Consider the following 12,251-nt stretch of genomic DNA (forward strand, 5'->3'; position numbering starts at 1 on the left):
TTCAGGTTTCAGATGACGGGAGGAGGAACAGCCAACTCGTTTCTCTTCAGTCGCTCCCTCCTACTCGTCCTACACCCAAACACGGCTCAGGACAGTGCAGATGAGGAACACAAAAGGATTACTGTTTCTCCTCTCCACTCCTCCCACAGACGGCCCTTCAATAGACTCATCTGTCTCTCTGAGAAGAGCCAAATCTGGAGATAATTGTCTCAGGTGTTGCACTTCCAAATCTCAAAGACCATTCTGGAGTGAATCAAACTGGCATTTTGTGCTAGAGAGCATCCTTCTGCCATGTTTACATTGGTCTCCCTGGCGGCAATGAGTCTCTGCCTTCCATAAGGAGACAAGGCTATCCTGTTTGCCTCGTAGATGGTCCCAGGGGCCCAGCTGAGTCTGAGCCGTATTGATATTCTGGTGCTCAGCTGCCCAGCCTGATGGTCAACCATGGCGAAGGGTGGTAAACGCATCTGCTGGGACTAGATGGGTGGTTCAGTGATTGGGTCTGCAGCTTCCAGCTTCACTTGCTGTCATAAAGCCCCAGGGAGACATGACAAATGACATGGACTGCATCCCTGACAGTTATTCAATGCTCTATCCAATGATAGCCTAATGCTCCCCCAACCTTCCATCCATGGCCCATGCAGACACGAGGCAGAGAGATAAACTGTGCTGATTAAACACTCTGATTTGGGCTCTGCCGTGCTCTCCCGAAAACAAAGAGCTTTTAATAAAAGGTCAGTTAACCCAGATTGCAACATTAATATTTTTGTCATTTGACTGCAAAGTTAGATGTTCATCTTTCGAGATATCTGTATGGAGGTTGATAGAATTTATTTTGTGCTGTTAAAAGATTCTTAAAATTTTGCTCATTTCTAAGAGTTTCATGTATCAGTTTGCTGTAGGCAACAAGGCAGCTATATAGGCATGTGTTAAAAAAATGACAGTGACTACCATATACTGTTATGTAGGCCAAGTGGCTGCTCTGTAGTACCTTAACATGTGACTATCAGTGCTAGAGAGATCTCAATTAAAATTTCAATTGCAAGGTTGTGTGTAAAGTTATTTGCTTTTTGGGACATTAGCTTATTTTTAAGGTCTACTTTCTTTCTGCACTAACAAGGTAATTAAACAAAATATTCTAACACAGTTAAACCAATAAAGGTCGGTTATTTAGTGAGTTAGCTTGCTGCTAACCAAGCTAGCCAGCATTACCTTCTAATCTCAGTTTAGTAAACCGTATTGATTTTACACAGTACATGTGCACGTGCAGTCCTTTTACACCACAAGGCATTTTCCCATTCACACACGTGTATACAGCACATTATTCTATGCATCAGAAGCAATTTGGAGTCCAGCAGCTTACTCAAGGACACACTGACATGCAGACTGGAGGATTCAGACATTGAAACGTCATCTTTCCACTTGCACAGCTGCCCCACTGTAGCCACCACAGTGGTGATGCCCATGCCCAACATACCATGGACTCATCTATAAATACAACACAGACCAATCAATTTACAAAATCTGGAAATAAACTCGGCAGATGTTCCTGTGTCAATATCATTCATCCAGTAAAATCATCCCCAACGCAAAGCTTCTGCCCGCCAGACAGTACCAACTTACCAACTGTCACTCATATTACAAAGTAAGTCAAAGTATGCAAAAACAAATACCGTGATGAATAATAATATTAAATTAATAAGAACAAAATACATCTTTTTTTGCAGTTGCTACTGGATGGCAAAAACTTCCATGCAGACTTCATGTATGCTACAGACATTAACACTGTATGTCATTACACAGTGTATATTAGTGCTTTTAAGAAATTGTTAAAAAATAAAAAAATTGAGCACCATAATGATTAAGGACCATGTGCTACAAGGGAGAATATAACCTTAAACACATGAATAGCTGCTATTACAAAGGTCACCCCTACACTTGCTGCTGCCTCAAGAATAGTTTCCTCTACTCCTTTTCATTTTCTACCTCCCTCCTTTTCCTTCCATTATTGGCAGGGCACTGCAAGGGAGGCAGCAGGTAACGCAGATGCCAAGAGTTTCTATGATCCTCATCCGCACCCGTTCTCTGCCTCCCCCTCCCTCTGCTCTGTATGTAATAGACACCTGCTCCCTTGTCAACCCTGGAGTCCCACCTGGCATTGTCCCACATGGTTTGGTCACTAACTTCCCCACAAACGCACAGCACATATCCTGTCATCACGTCAGAGTCACATTATCGACAGTACTTCCTCGCTTATTCCCTTATTAGCCATAGGAGTGAAGTCCAATTTTCGCAGTAAACCTGTCGTAGAGAATCACGACCCCTAAATGGCTTGTTTGAAGACGTTTAGCCAGAAGGGCTGAAAGGAGAACAAAGACCATGAGCAAACTAACAAGAGCAGCTCTAGTGGGCTGCACTCTTTGGTTTCTGAGAGCGCTCTATTCACATTCGATTCCGCCCACCCTCCCTCCTCTGCCCAGAAAGGATTGAATGGACACAAGCCTCCTGCAGGCCAAAGTCAATTAAAAGAAGACAGAGTCTAGGGAGCCCCGGTATCCCTGGTTACTGAAAGCACCTAAGAAGCCATGCAAAACAACCACTTTTAGTTTTAGCCAAAGAATCCCTCACTTATGTGCCTCATGTAGGTTTCCCAGAACTATAAAACTCTGGGATTTTCTTCAACATATGTATGGAAAACTACATGAATAAGTAGTTGCTATGGCGTCGCTTATGAAGGCCCAGTCACCGCTGAGCTCTCCTGCGTAAACTGCAAGCTGCATCGTAAATCATCTCCCGCTCTGCCTGACATGCACACAGTAACCAAAGAGCCACGGATGCCAACCTGGCAGGCATCAGGTCTCTCTTTGTCTTCACACAGATGCCACGAATTATTCATTGATGCCAATTTGATAATGAAATGGAAGCGACATGTTCGTCATGCAGGCTTTTTCACCAGCAAGGCGAGTGTATAACAGGTTACGGACCTGTCACCCCACGACAGGCCAGAAGATTGCTACTTGTTCATCCATGTCTGGATAATTAGGTAGAAGCTCACAGGTGAAACACCTTAAACACATGGTGCACATTTCACTCCCTTAAACTGTTGACATTAGAGGCAAACTCGAAATGGGGGCTGTCAAATTAGTTTGAGATTTTAAATTTGGGTGGCTATGCAACATATTTGAGGGTTTTCATAAACCCGATGAGGTGGGGATGATGTATAAAGTAGGCACATGTTGGTATCATGGCTGCTACACGGCATCAAAGTTAAGGGGCGATTTCACATGACTGCTATGCATCTTTCATTGAAAGATGAAAGTTAGTGTTAGCAATGCAAGATCAGCTTTGATGTGGATTGAAAGTATTAGTGCTAACAGCTATAAAACAGCATGTCTGTGTAGGCCAGACAACTGCCTCCTGTCTGTACCTCATCTTTTTTTTTTTTACATTATTCCCTCTGCCACTCTCCCTCTCGGTAATATTGGACTCTTGTCAATGAGTACTTAGGCCCGTTGCCTCACGGGGAGCCAGACTTGCTGGCTAGGTTTTATGGCCCATTTCAGAGCTGCCCTGGCTTAAATACAGCCTCCTGCTGGCCACATGGCCACAATGTCGTGCCATGTCCATCCGGCGAAGTGAAGAGGGGGGGACGCTTGGACTCCCGCCAAAAAGGTTTTACTGAGGCCACAAGCATATGTGGCCATGTGGAGGCAGGAAGACAAGGAGGTTGCTGTTTTAACATCCTGTGTTCCTTAATGTCGCACCAATGGTGCTGTAGTACATTTAAAAAAATAAAGTTTATAATAAAATATCCAGCTAACCTCTTTGACATGCAAATTTATCTATCTATATAGAAAATGCAGGAAATTTAAAACATGTATCTTCAAAATAATAGCAGTGCTCTCAGATTTCAGATAAGGATTTTCAGATAGGATTATGATTTAGGACTAACTGGATGCCAACTGGAACAAGATACAATATATGCCACAATCTCCAGATGATTAATGCAGATCTCATCAGTGGGACTGTCATTTCTTGGTCATGGTAACACAGAAACCAACCCTTGCCTAAGCAGGGCAGTGTTTTAAAAGATAATCTCCTTTGGCACATGCAACAAATCTCTTCCATTTAAAACAGGGCACGCCATTCAGTGTCTCTTTTAAGCATGAAGGTGGAAATCTAGCATTGCACCCCCTGCTGAGGATTAGTACTCTATGCATTAAAGCCAAACATCTCCCCAGCGTCAGTGTTTAGTCTGTTAAAATATACATTAAGCTGATTGGCAGCAAAACTCCTTCCAAACCTACATCTTTATGTCTTAATGTGGGAGTTAAGGTCTGGCAACAAAAGTGCCTGAGGTCAAGTTTCATAGCTTTTTTGAAAAACTGTTCTTAAGATCTGTCACAACTAAAAACGTGGACATTTTTTTTAAATTAATCTTGTGCTATAAAAATCAACATTTTGTTAAAGTCACACTTGCATTGCATGGCTCCTTAGCCAGAAACGAATAATCAGGACTGGATTATCACACAGTTATAATGCTGTAATTTTATTCTATTGTATTGTGCTGTGTGAATAAGTTAACTAAACTGAAGTCTCAAGACATGCTAACTATACCGAAATTGGTGGAAATCAAAGGAAATATGCAGAAGAAAGAAAAGTAAAACAGCAAATATGTTTATATTACTTCTAGTTAAAGTAATTACAATTTGAAAACAAGTAAGACCCAGCAAATGATGGAAATCCTCTTTATTCGATGAAACGCATTTCACTGACTAAAAATGGCCAATATACCAACAGAGTGTTGATCTAACTGTAGAGTTCTCCAACCAGATTATCAGTTGAGCAGACCTGCAGAGAAGCAGCTTACAGGGGCCAGACTGTTTCCCCAAGCAACAGGCTGCTATTAACAAAGGCCCAGCCTTAAGCCCTTGTCTACAATGATACTAATTAGCAATGGAGCAGATGTGCCTGGAGTTGTGCCCACCTCAGGGTGCTGGGCATGGCCGGCAGTGTCGCGACTGCATTCGCTGGTGGCTGATTCACCTGTGACCTTTACACAGTAGGCCTGGGGTCAAAGCTTCTTTATAAATACAGTAGAAGCTGACACTAGTGGAACCTGGGTCTGGTCTTGGCACCCCTCTAGGCTCATTAGAGACTTCCATATGTGCAACAGATCAGGATTTGAATAAAAAGCCCCCTCGTGATAAACATTCAAGCCAAACGGAAACAATGAAACTCAAACCTGATCCAAGCCGACATTATTCTGACACTGAGTGCTTCTTGGTCTTTGATGATTTTTTAAAATATTATACAGTGCTGTCCTGAGCCACCCCTTATTTCTTTATATTTTGCTAGCAAAATGCAAAATGGGTCCTGTGATTTACCGACACATTTACATATACATGGAAATAGAGTACACAGGGCAATTCTAACAAGCTTGTAAGTCAATACTTGGTATGGCCACCTTTATTCTTTAACACAGCCTCTTATGCAAGCTTCCTTATAATTTCTCTGGGAAGTCTTCTGACAATTTTTGGCGTTCTGACAGTGGGCTGTCAGAACGTTCTGACAGTGGGCTGTCAGAACGTTCTGACAGTGGCCTGTCAGAACGTTCTGACAGTGGCCTGTCAGAACTCTTAATGTTAATTAAGAGTGTGAGCAGGCTTCTCCCATACAGTCATTCTGTCGCTGCTATTGATTGGCTATGTTGCTGCTATTGCTACTGACTGTGTCCCGTCCAATATCTTGGCAGATGTGCAATTGCCATCCCTATCTTTAATGACCATGGCCCTTCCACCCTTATTTATTATATTATATTATGATGCCCTTGTATACACCCCCACAATGTTTCCTGTAACTTCTACATAGTGGAGGTTTTTTTTGCACCTTTGTGGTCTTGTTATCTAATTTCGCTGTGCAGGCAACTGTACAATGACAATAAAAAAAGTTCAAGGTCAAGTTCTAGTTTTCCAGGCTTTCTGAAGGATAATCCTGTAGCGCTTCTATGGATGTGGACTATCTTTTGTTGCATTCTCTGAGAAGATGATCGCAGGTTTAATACATTAATAGTGTGTGTGGGATCATTGTGATGCTGAAAAATGAAGCCAATTGGACACTTTCTATATGATATTTTATAGTATATAAAAAAATTTGATGCTACTTTTCTGCATCAGTTTTGACAAGAGCTCCAAAACCACTGACTGAAATGCAGCCCCAAACATGACAGAGCATCTACCATGCTTTACATATGGCTCTAGGCACTCACTTTTTACCTCTCCTTAGACCTCCTCAGTACATATCGAGGAAAATTTGAACCAAAAATTTCAAATCTGGATTCATTATTACATAAAACCTGTTGCCACTGATTTTCAGTCCAGTTCTTATGTAATTTGGCCTCCTTTCCTTAAGAATGACCTCTTGGTAGCTACCCTTCCACAAAGACTATTTCTGATGAGATTTTGGTGAACTGTAGATGGATCAACTGAAGTGCCAGATGCATCTCTCAGGTTCTGTGTCTGGTCTTTGCTGGATTTTTCCCTATTTCTTAAGGACATGACTTTCAGATACTGTTCACCTGCTGCAGATTTGTAGCCGTGCCACTTCTTCCTTTGCCCTTCATTTATCCAGTTTCCTCAAACTTTTTAAGGACGCACTGCACACCATGTCAAGTTTTTGGGTAATAGGTCTTTAGGAATCAGCTTGTTGATGCCAAAATACTTCTTTATGTCTATCAAACAGTTTTCTTTACATTCAACTAAAGAAATGGCAACAAATTACGTGTTCTGTGACAGGCTGATAGTAAGAAAGTGCTTAAAATACAGTTCAAAACGTTTTTTTTTTTAGTTGACTGTTATTTTTAGACACAAGCGTTGAGTTAGGTGTTTTTTTCATGTTTGAACAGTTAGGCCAGTGGTGTGTTTTACCAAAGAAAAAACATTCCTTTGAAAATAGTCAGGTACAGGGACTGGACTGAAAAGGAATGACAGAACAATAAAAAGTCCAAATGAAAAATCAAAAGACCTTCAGAAAGCCTGTAAAACTACTTTAAAAAACCTTTTAAAATCACTTACAAGAAAGTCTGACTCCTTGGAAACAAAATATAAAGAAATGACGGGTAGTTCAAGAGCAGTATTGTACAATTGACTGATAGTGTGGAATTTTAAACTAGATTCCTGCAACAATTTTATCATCTTTTTTCATCTATCCTATTCTATACAGTCCATTTATTTCACAAAGTGTATTTTGTATTACTATTTTCACATCCTCTACTCATATCCATTTTACTATTATCTATATATAAAACGTCAGTATGCTTGTTTCCGATCGATAAAGTTTCATTGCATAAGTCTGAGGTACGTGCAGCTTACCCAAGTCTTACTAACTTGTTTACAAAAGTGGGTATGGAGAGGTATAATGACTTCAGGAACAGCTGATTATGGTTTGGACAAAAAGCCGAGAACATAAACATGAACTGTGACACAAGCAAGATGGCAATACATGTGCGACATGCTTCATACTGTAAAACTCAGACAGACAACACAACAGCAGCTACAACATGAGTATGTTTGCTTGGACTGAGCCAATGGGTTTCTGTGCACCACTTTAATATATGGCAAGTACCTGAGTCAGACTGACATCTCCTGCAGCAGCTGGTTTCTGTAGGGTTCAAATTTTACAATTTACTTCACAAAATATTCATTATATGACACACATTTGATTGTGAATTGCTCCCCTTTACAAACAAAAACACACGTCAGTGACCAGATGGTAAAATATATCTTGTACGCCACTGACTACCTGAGAATCAGCTATGACTGAAAATACTACTATAAGCAAAATTATGGACATTTCTTACTGTTACGTCATGTCATTCCCACCTGAATAAGACATTTCCCTAATTTCTTCAGTACATGAAGATGAAGTGCTTTCCACCTTCGCACAACTCCCTAAAAAAGGACCAAATGTATGATTACTCGGGGGAACTAATCAAAAATTAAGATAAAATTAGCTGCTGCAGTCTGCTCTCAGTTGGTCTTGTTTGTTCTGTCAGATAAAGAACAGCAAGTAGGCGGAGGCCCTCGTGTCCCGCTTTGACATGAGGAGGAGAATCCACCCACAGTAACACCTGGCAACTACATGCAAATTTAAAACTAAGATTATCTATATTTTCAGGTGCGGATCACACCATGAAATAAGCTTTGGTTTTCTAAAACAGTACAAAAAAAGTCTAATTATTTTCATAAGAGGCCCAGTGTTTTCCTTCAGCAGCACTTATAATATCACAAACTGTATAAACCACTACAAAACTTGAGACTCTTTTCCTCATTCTGTCTTCAGTCACAGTTTAACATCTGTTATTTGGAAGATTCAATATCAAATGCGATCAAAGTCCCATTTGAGGTTTCACAATATAACGAGAAGTGTAAACACACTACAGCCTATAATTACCTACAGTGCATTTTCTTTGATTAAAGTAAAGCAACAAAGGGCCCTGCACTTTCCACGAGTATACAAATGGCATCAGCAATCGGCATGCTCCAGCGTGCTGTTATTTTGATTTGGAACTCGAAAAACTTCAAAGAAAAAAGTCCAAAAGTGCAATTTCACAACTTGGTGTGAACCCCCCCCCCCCAAACATGTTCAATACAAAGAACAAGAGATTCATTGAAGGTGACAAAGCAACAGTTATGAACAGTTGGAAGTGTGGATGCCTAGTTTTTGTCTTACCATGTTGGTAATTGTCCCAAAGACACATTTTTAGCAAAGAATTACTTGAATAATTGCCCAAATGCTGTACTGACTGACTGACTTTGCTGCACTGCTAAACAAAAACCCTTTCAGTGGAGAGAAAGCCAACAATAAACAACCGAAATTCTGGAGACCGAAGTGTTCGATTGGCGTCAGTGGGAGAAAATAATTACACCTGACTCTTAATCGTAACAAAAACTTCATTTTGCAGTTTGTGCTAAATACACGGCGTTGGGTTTGACAGGTGACGCAGAAAATAAATATAGTACAGGACACCACTTAATCACCACATTAATAGATATGTAATTTTATATTAGATTGTATTATTTTATTAATTTAAATCACAACAGCTGTCTCATGCTTTATATTGTAAGTTATGATCCTACAATAATAACACCAAGAACCCTTCAGTGCCTGATACTGGATAATGGGAAGTCTGCGATACCCACAATAGTGCTTTTACTGGTATCTCACTTGAGTCGCTGCAGTCAGATTTTTAAACTGAAACCTGTTGCTCCCGTTTAAACTCTTGGACCGTGACAGAACAGTGAACTGAACCCAGTGAATTCCTTCATGTGCCTCAGCAGTGAGCCTGGCTGGTTGCACTGTGTGGCACTGAGGGGAGTGGGTGTGATAAACTGCCAAGAGTCTCGTGGAAAAACGCTGCCTCAAGTAGGTCAGAGCAACTCAGAGAGAGATAATCAAGGCCATTTTGACCCCCTCTGTGTGAGCTGTAAGTGGGTCAAATGCAGCAGTCAGCTGTTGCAACTCTATCACGCGGGGCGCTGCGAGGCACTCGTCATACTGTCAAAGCCCATTCCGTTAGTTTAAGACATGGCAGGGTGCCTGCTTGCACCCACCAATGCAGGAGTCAGCCTTCTATCTGCCCCCCTAGGGGTGAAATAATGTGAAGTTCCTGTGAGTAGCAGCAGCAGCAACAGCAGTGGCAGCAGATCCACCTTCCCTCTTGTCACTGAGTACACCCTCTACAAACACAGCAGTCTTTATCTGTTGTCTCCTCCTTTTGACAGCTCACAGCTTTGCAGCCCGGTCCTCTTCGCTGTGGCAAAGACTCTTCCTCAGTCTCCTCTCCATGTCTAAAATGCCACCCACATTTCTACCAGACTAACTCCAGCAATGTCCCTGCTTATTTCTCACTCTTCATTGAACAGAAAAAAAGGGAACTCATGTGTCTAGAAACACTTCTGAGCACAAATCTGCAACAGCAGAACAAAGACAGCCTAATCTTTGCACTACTGAGGGGCTATTTTAAAGCTCTGTGTTTCTCTCCATCCCTCCCACCTTTCTCTCTTCTCTATAACATTCTTCCTCTCTCCGAACCCCTCTCCTCCCCTTCCCTCCTTCTTTCCCCCCTTGTTTCCCTCGGTGTCTGAGGGCAGCAGCTTCTGTTTTCCTCTCTTCTCTCCCTGCGTGTCCAGTGACTGACTGCACAATACACATCAATTATTCATGGCTGCTCTCTGTGTTTCGCAGGCAAAACCAATCACAGATGGAGTCACTGCTAATGGGCTCCTGCTGTACTTGCCACCGGCTTCTTTGCACTCAAGCAACAAATACCCCAGAGACAATGAGAGGAAAAACAGGGATAAGCTGTTAAAAAAAGAAAAAAGAAAAACAGCAACTTCACACAGCACTAACAGCAACAAGAAGGAGAGCAGGACACGCGTTTGTGGTCAGAGGAGAATGCAGGTACGCATCGTGACAAAAAAAAAAAAAAAAAATCACCAAAATTAGGAACCGGCTTCTGCTGCAGGAAAGGGTTAAAAGACTGAGAAGGGGGTGGGGAAGGGGTGATGGTGGTGGTGGGTGGGTGGGGGGGGGGGGGACAGAGAGCTTGAGAGAGAGGGTGGGAGGACAGGCAGAGAGGGAGAGAGAGAACCAAATGCTTATCTCCTCACCTCGGATGTATGCAGCTGTTATTGATGTATCTTCTTTTTCTGTCTAGTGATCCATTGCTTGCTCTCCCAATACACACATCACACAGAAGCAGCCACAGCCACTTCGCCAGAAGGGAGAGGGAGAGAGAGAGGGAGGGAGAGAGAGAGAGAGAGAGTGGGAGGGGAGGAGAGGAGAGGAGAGGGGAAAAAAATGCAGGCAGCTCACATTTCAAACTTGCAAAGGGGGGTGGTGCCTAATGTGCTAGACAGCCTGTATCTTGGCCTGAGTCCAGAGCAACGAGTAAAAGAAGCCTCAATCAATTCATTTAAAGCAACATTTGTTGCAGTGGAGAAACACTGCGGGCCCCGTCAGAAACGGTTCAGGCAGGTACACGAATCTGCGGTTTCAGCCCTCGAACCTTCTCTTTGCAATACAGTCGACTTAATCCATCAAACTAGTCATTGTAATTAAGGGGCATGGAAGAGGAGGGGGGGAGGAGGCTGGGCGTTGTGGCTTCCTGATGCGCAGAGGGTTGGTATCAGCGAGGGAGGGGCCAATTAGACCACATTTGTCTTTCAGTACACATGAGCCCGGGTAAGCTTTTGGATAAATAATTACACACTTATAAAACATGTAAACTGTGAGTACACAAGCCACCTGAGGCAGCGCAGGGGCTTCCATTGTCATCCGCTAATAAAAGTACTTGCACTCACCACAAGCGAGTCAAATCGGGTGTCAAATTAATGAAACTGATCTCTTGCTAAAAAAAAATTGCAATAAGCATTTAATTAGAGACATAAGGTACAATGTAAATCAATTTTAGTATGCAAACAACCAGTTTTCTTGTACAGTAAATTACTGAGCCATATGGGGCATAGCTGAAGATGCTACACCTCCTGCTGCCACAGACATAATAACTGCAACAACTACAAAGGAGGAAGGACAGACAAGCTCAACAGCTCTTATCTCTAGTCTCTCCTGTCTGTATTTGCTCTCCTGGTATTTACTATCAGCTAAGTGCACGGCGGGTGACTTACAGCCCAGCACCCCTGCTGCAAGTTAACACATCAATCACGGTTGGCTGGAAGACTTTCACGTCTAAGTGATTACAAAGTACAAAAACCCCCCACACAGATTGTCCAAAGTGGATACAGTGTGGATTTAGTGATTCTGTAACCAGGCCTTTAAAACTCATCTTTAAAATACCACAATAACTGGAGCCAAAGTCTGTTTTCATATCCATCTCCCTTATTTTACCCAAAAGTTCCCCTAATGTGGTTCCCCGAATCTGTATTTGGCTTTCTTTATGTTTATGTTAGCTTGCTTGAGAATGATAACAATAATGGGTTTAAGACTAGGTATCACAATAGTGTTTATCAGTGCTACCTGCTTCAGGATCTGTGCACGCTTACATAAAAAAGGGGTATGTCATGCATCATGTGACTCTTCTTCTGCACAGAATAATGCCTATGAGTGCTGTGTCCTCCAAATCATTAAAAAATGTAACAGTAAAACGCAATGCTGATGCAAATAATATGAGATAAACGCAGCAGAAAGTCGTTAATCATGGAATTTAGTGCACAGAGCAGTAAAATAAACAT

General features: G+C 42.0%; 1 protein-coding gene across 4 annotated transcripts in view; it reads right to left on the reverse strand.

The window, feature by feature from the left end:
- Positions 1-12,251, reverse strand: part of LOC101485569 (zinc finger MIZ domain-containing protein 1) — a 111,209-nt gene that overhangs the window by 12,086 nt on the left and 86,872 nt on the right. For 2 of the 4 annotated variants that reach the window (XM_004561255.5, XM_004561256.5), the window contains one exon: positions 7,624-7,659. The exons of 1 other annotated variant lie outside the window; for it this stretch is intronic. In XM_004561255.5, coding sequence (XP_004561312.1) covers positions 7,624-7,659 — 36 coding nt within the window. Of the gene's footprint in view, positions 1-7,623; positions 7,660-10,670; positions 12,233-12,251 lie in introns of those variants that run through there. One more of the 4 variants, XM_004561258.6, reaches the window with a different exon arrangement.

The sequence above is a fragment of the Maylandia zebra genome, linkage group LG8 (assembly GCF_041146795.1).
Source record: "Maylandia zebra isolate NMK-2024a linkage group LG8, Mzebra_GT3a, whole genome shotgun sequence".
NCBI classification, from domain to species: Eukaryota; Metazoa; Chordata; class Actinopteri; order Cichliformes; family Cichlidae; genus Maylandia; species Maylandia zebra.